This window comes from Rhododendron vialii, chromosome 2a (genome assembly GCF_030253575.1).
Source record: "Rhododendron vialii isolate Sample 1 chromosome 2a, ASM3025357v1".
Taxonomy (NCBI): domain Eukaryota; kingdom Viridiplantae; phylum Streptophyta; class Magnoliopsida; order Ericales; family Ericaceae; genus Rhododendron; species Rhododendron vialii.
In genome coordinates this window covers 34197317-34214070 of record NC_080558.1, presented here as the reverse complement: position 1 = coordinate 34214070, position 16754 = coordinate 34197317, and the positions used below count along the sequence as shown (strand labels likewise).

The following is a 16754-nucleotide window of genomic DNA, read 5'->3' as shown; positions in this document are numbered from 1 at the left end:
AACCCTCTGAATTACCAATTGCGCCCTTTTTCACCAATTATCGTACTACCTATACTCTAAATTATAGGAAAGAACTAAAAAAATAAGTAGCACAAATAAATGAAACGGGTACAAGCTTCAATTTTTGCATCCAAACAATATGGTATTCTAAACTTCTTTTTTTTTGAAAAAAAAATCACTAGTAACTAACCTCCGCATTATTAATACATTATTCCTATTTGTAACTAGGTTAGTAGCCCTACTATAGAAATATGATCCAAAGGTTCTACAAATTTTCAAGTCCAAACGTTCGTAAAATTCATAGATCAATTTGGTGGTTTGGTTCGATCGTCCGCTAGAGTCATGAGGTTTGTCTCTATTTGCCTCATTCTAGCTATTGAGAATAATACAAGAGAATAACGCTAGGATATTTTTGGAAAGGACACCAGACATTTGACCAAAGTTCGAAATAGGATAAACAAATAGAACTATGCCGTCATGATACTAGAGATATAGAGTGTTCATCAAGATCAGTCAGGAAATCATTGAAACTTAGATGTGGGGCTAATCTAGATATAGATCTTGAAATTGTGCCGGCCGAACGCATTTTCAAAATAACATCCAAGATCAGCCGCCCAATGATGATTCAAGTGTGGCTTGTACGATGATCAAAGTGAAGGGATTCAATCGAAGAGTCATGATGAGGACAAATGACATAACAATTGAAAAAAAGAATTACCGAACTTCAACATGGAAATGACTTAATACTAGAAATATTAAGCATCTCTAGACATAACCGATATACACCCTTCTCATTTACTGCCCTAACTATCTCCTCTTCTATTCATAAATCAGAGAATGCAATATAACTTTATTTTCGGTTTTGCCATTATACTTTTCTTTTTCTCACCTCCTTTTAATTATACTAGTATATTTTAAATCTAAGCAATTAAGTCAGTCCAATCCAGTCTACTACCACCCAGGCACACTTCAAGTCCAGTGCATCAATCCTGTGTGTGTTCCTATAGCTCTGAGTTTTTTATAGAAAAACGTTTTACGACCTGGGCTCTGATACCAACTTTGTCATGACCCAAATCCGATGGGTAGAAATTAGTGACATGGCCAGTGATTTAAAAATCACCCCAGGCCTAGATATCACACAACAACAAAAAAATTTATCATTATTCTTTTTATTCAAAACTCCCAGGACCGTAAATTAAAAATAAAATATTATATTCAGAGCTGTCTAGCGTGCTCACCGATTACAACTTTAAAATTACATAATTGTGGCTCGCACATAGAGCGCCGCTCACTAGCACGTTATTTCCTTATTTAGCCATGACAACTGATATCTTTCACTTGCACTGATAAACCTTCTTTAACCCCAATTTCCTGAAAAGGTTTTATGAAACACAAAACCAATCCAGTAAGTTACGATATACTAAGGCCACATAATAAACATGGGATTAAGTAGGATAAAAACATAGCATAATAATCCATCAGCTTGCAAAATCATAAGAGAGAGAACAATCTTGTGTAAGTTTCAATCACCACAAATGAGACAAAGAGAGATATATCAATCATCATCGTAATCATCATATTATCATCTTGACCATCATCTTGGGCGGTAATCCGATAGCCCGGGGAGCGACCCCAGCAAAACAATGGAATTGATATCAATCCAATGGATACCCGGCCGTATCCTTTCCACAATCCATAGGCGTCAATTCAAACATAGCTCATCAGAGCTCTTCGCCCAAATGTTACACCAATATCCATTAAACTTCCTTTTAAGAAAATCAATCCCATGTATTTTTATAAAAATCTTTTTCTTTTCACAATTATACTTATATAATTTATTTTTTATTCAACATAAGATTTAATAAAACAATCACAAAACAAGTTTTAGAAAAACAATATGTAGCCAGAGTATATTCGTAACTCACCTTTTTGCATCCAAAATTTACTGCAAAATCTAGAGAGGTATAATGGTCCCTCTCGTTTTAATTCTTTTTCCCTTCCTCTCCTATTTTCCTTTCTTTCCTCTATTTTTTTCTTTCTTTCTCTCTCCCTCTCTCTCTCTCTCTTTCTCTTTTTTTTTCCTTCCTTCATATCCTTTAGCTAAGTGCCATGTGTGTAGAGTGTGTGTAGGTGTGGTGTATGTGTAGAGGGGAAGGGAGGGGAGGCCTATTTATACTAGTATATAACAAGATCTAGAATGATCTAATACAATCTTTCCATATCTTTTAATATCTAGCATAATATTATATTATCTAAGAAAATCTAAACATAATCTATATCAAATCTTAGAGAATCTAATAAAATCCAAGTGTATCTATATCAAATCTTAGTGAATCCAATAAAATTCACAAAATCTAGGGAATTTAATCCGATTCTTTCCGGATTATTCTTTTCGCCTCATGGTGACTAGTGCCTTATTCCAGTACCGCGATGTTGTTTAAAAGGTTATGGCGATATCTGTAAAGTTTTATAAAAATTGACAGATACATCGGAAAATACTCTACTTTTATAAATCTTAAGTCACGAATTAATATATTCTCTAAATCTTAACGATAAGTGACCCGTTAAATATTAGCTCAGTTGGAGGTGTCGAGGAGGTGTAGATAGAGAGTTAAGAAAATTAGTGTGATCGCTCGGTGAATCACAAGACGCTCAAGCGGTATTTATAGAGTAACTCAGTGAGCCAACTCAGTCAATGTGTCCAGACAACCGTGGCCCAACTATTATAATTTTTTAACTAATTCCTACCAATCATTATTAAAAGAATTGAGAAGAATTGAAAAATTAGACAGGAAAAATTTATTTCGAGAATGACTAGCTAGGGTGACAAACCCTGCTAGCAATTTTCATTATCAATTTGATGGATTTAAACGGTAAAGGTCTATTCGAATAATGAAAGAAAATTTTAGGTGTAAAGTTGAAGTATTTAAAGTTCGGGGGTCTATTAGACATTGAGTTAAAGTTTGGAGGTATTTAAAAAAAAAAATTCCCATTGTACATGTAAGATATGATGATACATGGTCTCATTCAGTTTGTTTTGCCAAAAAAAAGTGTCTCAATTTGGTCTTCACGTACTCTGTTTTATCCATATCAACAAAATGTAAAACCATAGAGTGTACACCACTCACTGTCGATATAGTTCAAAAACTGACTTTTTAAGCTTTTCTTTGGATATTTCCCAAAATACTTGTGTAAAAGTCATAATTTTTTACTTTTTCAATTCCTCTCATCGAGACAAACTTATATCGCATAAAAGTTTGCCGTAAAACTAACAAACGCAAAAAAAAAATTAAAAAATTGAATAAAGACAACCAAAAAATTATTCTACATAAATTAATCACTAGCGTAAACACTCTGATTCAGAAGAGCATAAGAGTTTAGGAGCAAAAAGAAGAATACCGGATAATTAAATTAACTCCTCACCTCCTGCAAATGCGTTAGACGAACCCTTACCAATTTATGGAAAAGCTGCAAATACATACACCTCGAGTGAGGTTAAGCATAACTGTTTGATTCAGTTTTTACAGTTTGGGTTGTTGGAATTGGAAGATCATCATATGCTGTTTTCTTTAGTCATTTCACTGGAGTCTCAAAAAAGTAACCTGTTGGAACCTTTTTGGCTTGCTCCAGACCAATTACCCTAAGGGAGGTGAGGTGACATTTTGGTGTGTCAATGTCATTGTGTCAAGCGGTGGTGTGTTATTTTCTCGTTGCTTAATTAACAATATGTTGCTCATATGGTAATGGGGACATACTCTCTCCTATCCCTTATGTTTTGTCCTTCAATTAAAATCTACTACAGTACTACTATTTTGTAATAAAAATAATAAGCTCCGGTGATTTTTTTTTTTTTGCGCTAATTTTAAAATTAATTGAGATGTTTTGAATTGATAAACAATAAAAAAATCATGCATCGATTCTTCAGTTTCTAAAATTCTATAATATTGGACAGGGCAAAACTTGAAAGAGTACGTTTTCATTAGGCAAATTGGGAGCACCTAGATTATTTTTGCCAGATTTGATATCATTTTCTGCTATTGTGTTCACAAGAGTTTCTGAATAACCTTCCCTTATTAACCAGCTGTTTACTATTTACGAGGGATGGATTCCCGTCGTGAACCCACAATGGAAAATACATAAATTCTCCAAATGAACCAAGATTAACAACCTAGTATATATATTTTGCTTATACCAGTCATCATGCACACGGATTGTTTTGCAGTAAAGAGATTATACAAGAAAAAGGGCATCGAAGAAGATGAGGAGTTTTGACGGCTGCTGAATCCGATATACCCCCCATCAGATTCGTCGAAGAGAGGCCAGCCTCTTTTCGAGATCGTCAACATCAGCAGACTGCGGGCTGCATCAAAACAACAAGTTTAGAAGCATAAGGCACTCCTACCAATAGAAAATAAGTTGGATATGATCTAATTGATCCAGTTTCCTTTCGAAACTAAAATATTTTTGTAGCTAAAAATGCAAGAAGACTGATCTTTAAGTAATTGTTTTGAACTTTTGTAATGATAACAAGACTTGAACCCAAAAACCTCCTTGAACCATCTAATGGTCTGATACGAAATGGGGGAGAGAATCCCTAATTGTCCCACAAGCTATGCTTAAGCAGCTACGAAATGGACCAAACAATGTACAGCAAGGTACAGACTACAGATCCTACACATGGAGGGGAGGTGGTTTCCGTGTTTCAAGCCTGTGACAACTACGCCACAAAGGAGCAGACTTGCATCAAGGCATGCTAGCTAATATGCAGTACACAATGATGGGCAAAGGGAATGCATTCTCTCTTGCAGATCAACAGTCACAAACCATGTGGGTGGAGAGATGACAGAGTGGGACAGTGGGTCATTGTGCCAAAAAATAGTCTCATCAACCATTTGCACTCCTCAGTATTTTGGGGCTTATATCACGAGGTTAAAAATGTACTAATAAAGTTTCTAAGAAGAAGCTTTGAACATCTGCTGTTTCTTGCAGTGAGCACGCAACGGAATGTTCAAAGCTTCGCCTAGATCTTTCGTAAGCAAGCAAAAGAATAGTAAAAGAAGGTAACCGCAAACATTTCTGAACAAGGCTAAATAGAAAGCATAATTCACCAGCAGGAGAACTGCATAAATTGCTCCCAGTTTTTTATGTCCCATACATGTCTGTTCAGCATAGATTATTGCTTCAAAGTCAAGTAGCACATACCTAGGAACAACTGCTTCAACTTTCTTTGATGCAATCCGGCCTTTTGGTGCCGATGATAACTGATACAAAAGCATGAGTCGGGTCAGAAATTAATTTGAATTGCTGAAAGATTGGAAATAATGCAAACCCTAAAGCCGGAAAATCCAGTCAAATGACGAATCTCAGTGAAACTAACCTGTGATGCAATATCCACACCAATCTCATCAAGGACCTATGAATGGACAATGCAAAATAGAGATCATGAGCAAAGATTTGGCATACAGCCATAACAGAAAGCTACCACTGAAAAGGCTGATTGAATGATATTGCACCTGGTTGGTGAGCTCCTCTGTTTCCTCTTCAGCCTCATCTTTGTCCAAAGTTTCATCAATTGATTCTGACATCATCTCAATCTATATAGAGAATTCATCTTTAGATATTTTTTGCAAGGATACTGACCGTTCAACAGCCAGACATAAAGAGCACCATTTAGGGGAAAAAATTGTTTTAAATCTGCAAATAAAACCAGTCAAGGACCAGAAACTACTTCCAATATTTTACAACCGGCCATGGCGACTGAGACAGAACACCCAAATTTTAGATTGAACCTAATTTAACCTAGCTAATCAAAGGAAGATGAACTAAGAGATTGAATGAAGCAAATTTACGTAGTTGGAAACATACCGTCATGTCCATTTGTGCTGATTGCTTCTGGAATTCTCTAATTACTTTCGCTTGTTTTGCAGGGGCCATTTGCTGAAATGGGGAAAAAAGAAAATAAGGGAACAAAAGCAAATTAACAAGCTAGGAACAATCAACTACTTAGGTCCCCGTCCACCATATAAAGCAGGGAAATCTTTTGAAGTAAGACACGTGTCATGATTTCGACACCATAGCAAGATTGGTGGCCTCCAAGATTACAATTAAATAGTTCAACTATGAAACACGTGGCAAAAAAAGCCAATAAAGGTGATTCACTTAACCAAGGAAAAACATTTTCTTATTTTTTACGATACACCTCTGCAGGATGGGAAGGCTATTCATCAGAATAATTTTCATGAGGTACAGAACTTGTGAAGGATGTTGGATCATTTCTTGCACCCTTCAACCACGTACCTTGTTCATAGCAACCATTGCTGTAGTTGCACCTTTCATCCCAGTAGAAATAGAAGTGCTGGCATACAACGCCTGTTAAAGTAACAAAAGAGGGATGAAAATCTAGGCAAACAGTTCCGGCATTTCCCCCTTGTTAAAGCCGTCCATAACAGAAGGAAATAAATTTATTAAACCAAAGGGTTACCCATGGTTTTGCTCGTATTGAAATTACCTGCGTATGAGTCGCGACACCTCTGATTTGGGCACGACTCCCCTGTAAATTTGTAATTTGCTGCCGAAGTCGAACTAGTTGACGAGCTAAGATTCTGGTAGCAGCCTGAGGATAACGTAAAGGTAATAGAAATCAAAATTAAAGATGAAATACTAATCTGGATAAAAACTACAAGATGCAAAGAATAGTGACAAACTGACGGTTACAAGGCAATGACTGCATTTTATTTGTTCATAATTTGAGCCATTTCATAAATACACAAGTACTCCAAAAATCCAAAGTTCAACCGCATGGAGATTTGTTTCCAACCAATGAACAATTCACTTAGAAGGAGCATCATAATGATTCTTTATAGCTCTCAGAAGGAAAAATGAACTTCAAAGTCCTTCACATTTACCACATCATTTTCTCAAACTGATTACCGCAACTTAATCACTGATCTATATAAAGCAAGCTAAATTTATGCCACAATTATTATAAAATCCACAATTTGAAGTTTGGAGAGGCATGCTCCAAGACTATGACCTTTGAAGAAATCACGCAACCTAAGTCTCTTAACCATAGGAAAGCTTGAGATTAATACTTCCTATATCAACAGTTATGAAACTTTTACGCATTAAAGTAGGAAATCAGTCCTCTATTCTTTTCTTACTCCAGTTCTAGCCTCTCACTCTCATACTCCCTTTTTTGTCTATTATCCCCTCACGGAAGGGTGTGAGAGGACAAAAGTAGCATGCATATTCCAATTTCCCTTAAACATTGATAAGGTAATAAAATCTTGCTAAGCACAACGTGGTCACAACTTACAAGTTATACTAGCCATTTTATGGAATTCGCAAAACCTATATCTGCTTGCAAATTAAAGCCGTACATTTAAGGTGTAGAACTTGTGCGGGTGGTTGTACAGCTCTTACTTGCCTCATGATTGTAACCTTGGGGCAAACTTGTGAGTTGTGACAACTGACAAGTCAGTCCAACTTGTAAGGAAAAGAAAGGCACAAGTTTTCTAATTATAATGTTCCTCAGCCATTTCAGAATATCATCTATGTCATTGAATTACAACTAACTCCATTGGTGTAGGTAAACTTGAGCACCCTTGTACTATAATACCTGGATGCCTCAAAGCAACACATGCCCAACACAAATATTACCATTGAACACTAGGCATCATTAAAAAAATAACCGTTCGGTTTTCCAAACCCAACAAACAAATCATCATGCCACCTTATCATGCAGTTTATGTCATCAATGGGTAACAATTTACATCCAATATGGTGTGCTAAAATAACATCAGAAATGAACTTAGACTTGCCTCATTTCCAGTTTTAGCTGTTTTCTTAATCTCTGCAACTAATTTCTTCTCCTGAAATCCCAGGTAAATACATTAAGATCACAGACAAAGTTCAATTCATACAATTAGCTTGCTCATAGTAGCATACCTCCATCTGTAGCGATGCAATCTCTCGCTCAATGCCTGCAATGGGCACACAAATGTTATACAAGTGATATCCACACACTATCATATGGATTATTTTTCTTTCTATTTCTGGACAATCACAATATAACGACCAATATGTTGAATTCTATCAGTGGAATCATATGATAGTCAGAAAGATTCTTGTAACTCATACGGTAATCACTTCAAGTGGAAGTCTGGGCGGCCAGAACCATAACCAAAAACTGAATGCCCCCTGTTTTTATTGGAGAACATTTGTAGCCTAGTCAGTTAGGGGCACTTGCTAACCCTCGTAGTAAGATACATAATAGAAAAACTGACTTGTATTGAAGGAAGAAACTAAGTTGGAAACCAAACTGTGGGTCCTGGGCTCACATATAGTCTTCTCTTCCCTTGGTGTCTTTCACTCAAATGCTAAAGTTGAGTACCAGATGGAAATCACACTTTGACGAAAGATTGAAGGGTTAGTGGGCAACAGTGATAATTCGAGCCAACTTGAGCCCACATTGTACTTTCATATACACAAAAGTACACATTCTATATATGTATGGGGGTATTCCACGGATGTATGGAGGTATTCCATGGAACCAAACAACACTGAGAGCAATCATAAACACCTCAATAAATTTAACAGTCATAAGAGTCTGTATATCTAGATTTATTAGCAGTGTCCTAATGGCAGCCTCGGCAGCTGCCTAGTCACTCGGCGGTGGCCTGCCACCGCGATTATAGCCCTCAGCGGTTCAATCGGCAGCCAGGGAGACTAGGCAGCATTTAGCGGATTTGGGTGGCCGGCTAGTCAGAGCTAGGCGGCTGGGGCCTCAGTGTTGTGTTAAGATAATAAAGGGCCTTTGGTGTAATTTTTATTAAATAGAAGTCAAGTCTTCGGCCTAATAACCTGTTACCCAGTTGCAAGTCGAGGACAAGGAGAAATCGATCGTCGTTGCCCGTCTATCTCTTGTCTCTCTCTCTCTCTCTCTCTCTCTCATGCACACGAACACATCTGCCATGACTGTGTGGTTTGGGATGAGTTGGATTCAGAGGAGATTGTGGAGGGCCGAATGTTTGGATAACCCGTCAGAACCTCTTTTTATATTAAAAAAAGAAGGAAAAACCTGCCAAATTGCTCAGCGGCACCTAGGTGGGCTAGGCGCTTGGCGGTGGGTCGCCGCCCGACTAGCGCCGAGCGCCATTTAGAACACTGACTATTAGATGAGAAATAGGGGTCCAGCAAAAGCAGTAATTGCAATTACAATCTGAGCAATCTTTGTAATTACATCATATATCTCCATGCCAGAAATTCCATTAAGTCACATTATTCTGTGCCAACCCTAAAGAAATTGTCTCTGCTCAATGGGACTGGAAGTTTCAAACATTTTCAAATGAAGCTCTCTATTGGCTTCTATGTTGTTTTCTATAAAGGACCTAATTTTACTGAACTCTGCTATTTTTTTTTTATCTTGGCACTCAATCTTCAAAAATACTGGTGGCACAGTGGTAGTGCTTTCACTTTAGTTATTCTTTCAACTTGGGATTTACAAGGTGAATTTTTTCCTCGGTTGCTGAGCTCATTAATTTAACAGGCTTGGCTAAGTGAGAAGCTTCGGCTTTGAGCTGTGGCCCAACCTGGCAGTTGCAAACCTAAATATACCACATGACAAGGTAGCAACCCTAGTTCGTGGAAAATGCAGCCCTCTAGGACCTGTCTTTGCAAACCTGAATGTATACCCACGAGGGCCACGACAAGGTTTAACCATGAACAATACATCTATAAGAGAAAAGTCCTCGTGAAATTCATACTCATACGAACTATGATGTACAGCTTGGCTTTGATGTTGAGACTTGTCGTGTTCTAAGCATTTGATTACTTTGGTTGCAGCTTTGTTGTTGGTACAACTAGTTGTTTGACTGAAATTTAGGCTGCAAGCTGCGCAACTGACTATAGGCGGTAAGGCTAAGGAAAAAACTGCATTGGTAGGGTGATTTTCCATTGAATATGTTAGAATGAATTGCATATCTCGGACAGAAAACCCCCAAAGAAATCATGGGTGCATAGCCGAATGTGGTCAAAACCTGTTGGATTGCATTGTTGCCTATTCTCTCAGGCTTGACTTGTTTTCTTGAGTAGTCCTACGTGACTCAATTGAGAAATGAAGCTGGTAACTTTTGGGTTGTGTATTGAGTTTCAATGTAGATATCTTGTGTTTTTTTTTGTAAATAAAAGTCTTAAAAAAAAAAAATCAATTTGGTCCTGAGTTGGTTCCTTTTGTGACAAAAAGCGGAGGAGGAAATCTACCTAATCCTTATACAGGAGGAAGTACAATGCCGTGAAATACATTGCATGATGATGATATGGGGAATGAAAACTTAACAATGATACAGGGAATGGAAACTTAACTCAACAACTCCTGATTGCTATTACGCGAGAAAGTGGGACCCCGCACTCTCAGCCTAAGTATTCCTGAATGACTGACGCATATAGAGCAAAAGGTTAAAAGGGCATGATGTTTCTTGGATTCGCTTATCACGTATAGGTTCAACTCCTTCAAGCACATATCCACCCTTAACTGTGTCTATCTAGGGGGAAAAACACACACAAAACCTTATCTGAAACATAACACGAATATATGAGAGAGAGGGTAGAATGAGAACATAAATAGACACAGTAGGTGAAAAGCTTCATGCCATTATTCAGGTAAAGTCCCAAGAAATATATTTTTCTTCGACGAAACCTAACCAGAAAGAGGAGAGAGGTTTCTGAAATGGAGGAGAAAAATTTGAAGTACTGGAGATCTATGAACGCAAGTGAGACGAGAATGAGAGGTAGAGAGATGAGGAAGTCGACGTGTGAAAGAGGACATGGGGAGTCTGAGATAAGAGTGAGATAGCAGAGAGACGAAGGGTTGGACAAATGATCATTGATGTGGCAGATCATTTAAACCGTGATTAGGCTTTCAGTTGGGGAGCTATATTCTTCCTGAGAATAACGGGAAAAAATTAATTTCTCGTCTGAAGCCAAATTGGATATAAACATTGGCTTAAGATCGGAGAGAATGAGTACGATATATTTTTCCAGAGAATAACAGGAAAAAAATAAATTTCTTGTCTGCAGCCAAATTGGATATAAACATTGGCTTAGGATTGGACAGAATGAGTACTCAAATCCATGCCCTTGTCAAGACAGCAGATGACAAAGTTTTACTCTAAAGACACATATAATTAATCAATCACCACAACTATTTTGGAATCAGAGGAGAAGAGATGGGCAGAAATAGAACCAGTACACGATTCACAGTCAAATATACCAAATCCTTTTAGTATAGCTCATCTTGTCGATATATCTACTGATTCGGCATATACAATGTTATATCATGTATCATATTTCCAGAGCATTACAACTCCCACAATTCCAGAAACACAAGAGATTAGCTGCACATATATAGCTTCAGAATTTTTAACCCCCTCCAACTGTCTACTGCCTCAATAAATTTTATTTCCTACAATTCTTGTTGCAATGCAAAACTGCCTTATGCGTTTGGCATCTACGATAATGTTCATTTAGCAATAATGTTTCTGTCTAACCAAACAGGCCACATATCCAATCCAAAAACATCATGGGGGAAATCAAATTTACCTCTGGTGGCAACTGACATTTCTCTTTTGCTTGTACGGAGTGCATCTGTGATTACAACATCACCAATATGCTCTCAGTTTAAATCTCGTAAATTCTAATTAGGGTAATTACATTAATCCTCACTGCAAATATAATGAAAATGGAAAACATTAAGTTGAAAAACTTTCTACCAGAAAACATGTTTAACTTATACTTGTTGTACTTTTCTACTTAAAATGTAGAGAAAGTTTTGGCAGTCTAAGCGAACCTCAAATTCTAGTACAATTAGGTTTAACAAAATCCAAGAAATTCAGTGTAAATATGGTTATAGGAGCCAAAAGAAAATGCCAAAAGTTAGGAGCCAAGCGGTAGTGACCCAAGTGGATAAGATCAAAAACCCTAGAGGGCTACAAGGTTTTTTAAAATTATTTCTTATATGGACACGAATTTGCTCTCATGTAATCCCACTAGTCCATCCGCTATAAATACAGTTCTTTTTTTAAAAGAAAACTGCTACCATCAACAAAGCGAAGTGCTTTCAAAGTTGCTGAAACTAAGGAGAAAAAAGACCCAAATTTAAGATCTAACAGACAATGTAGATCCAAAAGGGTAAACATCAAAAACCCTAGATTAGTGCAAGTTCTTTTTTTTTTTTTTGAATCATCAAAAAGGGTGGAGGAGGGGGCGACCCGGCATAGCAACTCTCCCTCGGGCATGACGTGGCAGGCTCCGGAAGGGACCAAAGAGCCATGGCAACTACTGCCCCACAGAGGACTAGTGGAACCCAGCCGGCTTCACAGGAGGGCCAAGTTCGAGAAGACGTCGTTAGCGCGACTTGAACCCGTGACCTCCTTGGCCACCCAAAACCCTGGAATTACACCAGTCCAGACTCCAGACGGAAAACAAAAAGTTCGATTTCTTTTTTCTTTTTTTTTAAAACTGCTAACATCAACAAAGCAAAGTACCCTCAAAATTAGTGAAACTAAGTAGAAAATACCCAAATTTAGGATCTAACAGACAAATAGACAATGTAGTGATCCAAAACGGTAAACCTCAAAAAAAAACCCTAGATGAGTACAAGTTCATTTGATAAAAAGAAAAAAAAAAGAGAAGAAATTAACTCACCTTTGGGTGAGGTTTTCTTCTTGAAGATGTTCATTGCTTTGCTGGCTTTCCACGCTCCGTATCGCAATCGGAAACCCTAAATCCGAGATGACTGTCTCTCTCTCTCTCTCTCTCTCTCTCTGTCTCTCTCTAACTCTTAAGTGGTCGGAGTGCGGCGATGGCCTAGTGGAGCGTGCTCTGCTGATCCGCGTATCCAACGGTAAGTACTCAAGTAGCCGTTACAGCTGCTTGTATTTATACTGAGAGGCCCATCTGGGATGTTTAATTTACGACTAGAATTGATTAGTAGTTTGACTTTTGTGATGCCTGGTATTTGGCACTTTTTTTGTGGCCGAAGTTAATGGTTTTAATGATTTTTACACTTCACTGTCTAATACTAAATTGTTTGTATTTTTAGTGTTCAAAATACACATAGCATGAGCACTAGAAGACAAGTATTAGAGTGCAGTTATCAAAATAAAGTGTCAAAATTATTTCCCAAATTAATTTGTTTCAAAAAATAGTTGGGATTATTCAGTTGTAGTGATTTCTTTACTTTAAATTTTTTTTTTTAATTTCACAAATTAATTATTCATCCCGAGAAGAAAAATTAGAAAAATATAAATTACAAGAGTTAAATCACACTCTTGCACCACCACTATTTGTACAGTATCGTCTCGTTTGCAGAGCAGATAAGTTTCAAAATAGCCGATGAGAGTTTGGATGGATAAGGAATGTAGAGACTCGTATTTTTGGGGAAATTTTTTAAAGATTTATTAATATTAGAAATTTAGGAAAATGTGAAATGTTTGTTTATATGATTTGGGATTCGAATGAAGGGATTGGAAGTTAAAGGAGTGCAAGTGTGATTTGTGTATATCCTAGTATATATAGAGTGTGTGTAACTGTAGGGGATTAAAATTCCAAACCCACTCTCTCTGTACTCTCACGTCTCTCTCTCTCTCTCTCTCCACCACCAAAGCTCGAAACCCACACAAACCCACCTCCATTGTTACATTCTATCCGTGTTATTAAGCTTGAATCTCGTGAGTTTTGCTTAGAGGAGGAGTATTTCGGTCGATTTCAAGATTTCGGAGTCAAGGGCTTACGTGGGCTTGTGTAACATCTCGATTTTCCGGAAGCAATATAAAATAAAATCTTAAGAAAATTTGCTAAATAAATATAATTTTTCAAAATAAAGTTTAGCTATTACAGTCACAAGATAAATTTACTGATTCAAAATACATCAACTTCAGAGCTGACTCTAGGCTTGATACAAATCCGAAACATACTCGATCTTCGTTCCTGATATTCTTTCCGTGTCGAACTGCACCATCTTTGAATCCTCTCCAGTGAATCCTGCACCCTCTGGCAAATTGATCGCCGAAGCAAACGATTTGCCAAGATACAGACGTATCCATGAGTGATAAATCACACAGTAGAATAATCCAACCCAACCACCCCTCTTACTTTTACAGCTAACAAGCAACAAGATAATAATAATGCGAAAAAGCAGAATAAGGATTTATAAACACCAATTTATTACTATTCATTATCCTAATGTGAAATCTAAGATCCCTCCACGAGATCTTTCCTCCCTCAACCGCAAGCCATGCTCGGTCCCATGAGGTTACTTCCTTTTGCTGTCGCAGATACACCTAAGTTATATACCGAGTATGCACCCCAATAACTACAATAAAGGGAAAGCTTATCATGCCTGAATCACAACTAGGGTTCGTCTATCTTATATACCACTTCACAAATCACTTCACAATCATCACTAGACTCTCGCCAGTCTATCAATTCATCACTGGACACCCGCCAGTTTCAATCTCATCACAATCTCATCACATCTCAAAATCACGCCTACAGGCAATCTAAAAATAAAACTTTTCAATTCATCCATTATTTAGCATCGTCTAGATGAATTCTACTCGCATATCACCTTATGTCTCTAGGGTTCCATCTAGCATTCCAATCAAATAATAGTGCAATATACAATTAAAACGAATAATAATTAAAACAAACTACAAGCAAAACAATCACACAACCTTTTATGAATGGGCCGTTGCCCTTAATCTCTTATGGCCAAGATGATAATAAGTAAGAGCTTTTTAAAATAATTAAAAAAATATTTTTCTAGGCTCTCATTAATTATTTCTAAGTAATTAGATTAATTAAAAACTAATTTGATGCATTAATTAAGTAAAAATATTAAAATAATTAACGTGACCTGATTAAGAGTCCGAGAGGTCCTACGCAACTAGTTGAGTATCAAAAGTTGGGTTCGGAGGGTCGCGGGATTATTTTAAATGAAGACGTTAAATAAAGTGGCCGAAAGTGAAGTAAATAGATAATAAATAATTTACTAATTAAAATATGTTGAGGTTAACAAAGTTTCATCTTCGGAATGTAAGGAGTCTAAATAAAACTACCCGGGCATTAATAATATGGTTTATAAGGTCGTAAGGAATTTTTGATTGGAAACGCTATAGAAATAACAATAAATGGTAAATTAAATAAAAAAATATTAATTTAACAAGATATCATCTTTGAGATGCAAGGAGTCCAGAAAAAATTAGTTTGGGTGTTAAAACGTTGTTTGGAAAGTCACAAGATTTTTCGTTTGTAAACTTTGATAGATAACTAATAAATAATTTAATAAATAGATAATTAAATAAAAAAAATATAATCTTAACAAATTATGGTCCTTGAGATGTGAAAAGTCTAGAAAAAATAGTTCAGGTGTCAAAAATAAGGTTTGGAAGGTCGCAAAATTGTTTCGAATCATCTAAAATTAATAAATAGGAGTATTATTAATTTAAAAACTTTTATTAATCAATTCAATCTACTAGATAAATTAAAATGATATAATTAATACGTTTTATACTACGATGATATTATATTGTAAGAAAATAATATCAAGTCAGTAGTTTTTCATAATATTAATATCAGAAAGATTGTAAAATAAATATCACATAGGTTATCTTCTTCATAAATAATTACAAATAAGGTGTTGGGATCAAAAATAATATCAAAATTGGTGAATATGGCAGAAAACTCGCGGTGAACTATATTTTTTTTCGTTCAAGACATAGGGTTAAGCATATAAACACTTAATATACTTGGAGAAGAGGTTGGAATGGATTATAATACCTTTAATCGGATCGAATTAATTTAAAAATGAATCTTGAATTTTGGGGAAGAAGACTTCGAGTTTTTTGATCGGGAGACTTTGGGACCAAATTGAACGATGCTTGGTGATGCTAGGAGTTGTGAGAAGAGTTTGGAACGATCGAATTGGATTTCGGTCGAGTCTTGGTACAAAACCCACTTTTCTCTCTTTCTTTCTCTCTCTAAAACTCCATTGATTGAAGCTTGGGTTTCTTCTGTTTTTCTCTTTTTTCTGGTAGGTAGAGTGTGGGAAATATCGTGGTATTTTCGTAGGTCAATGGGGTGGGGTATTTATAGGAGAATTTTGGTGGAAGAGGATAAGGGTGAATTTAATGGGGTTGGGTTCATGGGATTTGGAATAGACGAATTGGGCTTGATTTGAGGGTTAAGGAGGAAGTAGAGACTGAGTGGGAGACGGAGAGACGGAAGGAGTTTGAGGTGAGGGAGGAGAAGAAGTGTGCATACACGCATGTGTGTGTAGAAAAAATTTAAAAAAAATGCATGTATATATTGCATGTATAATTGTATTAAAAAATTGCATTAAGAAAAATAATTCTAATAATATTATATTTAGGAAAAAAAATTGGGTCAAAAATCCTAGTCGTTACAGCTTGATCTCCCTTTGGATTTGCTCTCCAACTTTGAGATATGGATTTCTTACACTTGTTATATGTTTATGTGTTGATTTTGCACATTGATCGTACTTTAGATTGTTGGTTGTTGTAGTTGAAATCTCAAAAATTTGCAGAAAATTTGCTCGAAACCTCGCTGTATCAATGCAGGCTTTCTGCCGTATCGATACCATAAGAAAAAAGAAGCTTCAGAATTTCTGATTTGGTTGCTGTATCGATACAGCCATTGTGGCTGTATCAGTACCAGGAGCTTATGGACAGTTTTTA

General features: G+C 36.6%; 1 protein-coding gene across 2 annotated transcripts; it reads right to left on the bottom strand.

The window, feature by feature from the left end:
• Positions 1-4150: 4150 nt before the first annotated feature.
• LOC131312804 (vacuolar protein sorting-associated protein 2 homolog 2) lies at positions 4151-12978 on the bottom strand. Of its 2 annotated transcripts, XM_058340799.1 has the most exons (12): positions 12841-12978; positions 12703-12810; positions 11599-11643; positions 7948-7982; positions 7821-7871; positions 6509-6613; positions 6298-6369; positions 5866-5937; positions 5514-5594; positions 5378-5413; positions 5203-5261; positions 4151-4360 (listed from the first exon to the last, which is right to left on the bottom strand). In XM_058340799.1, the coding sequence occupies exons 2-12, from the start codon at positions 12734-12736 to the stop codon at positions 4300-4302; spliced, it is 651 nt and encodes a 216-aa protein (XP_058196782.1). In that variant the 5' UTR covers positions 12737-12810; positions 12841-12978; the 3' UTR covers positions 4151-4299. The 2 variants fall into 2 exon arrangements, with proteins under 2 accessions (XP_058196782.1, XP_058196773.1); XM_058340790.1 differs by having other exon boundaries at positions 12703-12961.
• Between the last annotated feature and the right edge of the window lie 3776 nt (positions 12979-16754).

Excerpts from the sequence above, each read along its gene's own strand:
- LOC131312804 (XM_058340799.1), bottom strand. The coding sequence starts at position 12,736 with ATGAACATCTTCAAGAAGAAAACCTCACCCAAAG. Across the intron at positions 7,983-11,598 it reads AATGTCAGTTGCCACCAGAG|GCATTGAGCGAGAGATTGCA; the intron begins GTAAATTTGATT and ends TGCCCATTGCAG. Across the intron at positions 5,414-5,513 it reads CAGAGGAGCTCACCAACCAG|GTCCTTGATGAGATTGGTGT; the intron begins GTGCAATATCAT and ends GTCCATTCATAG.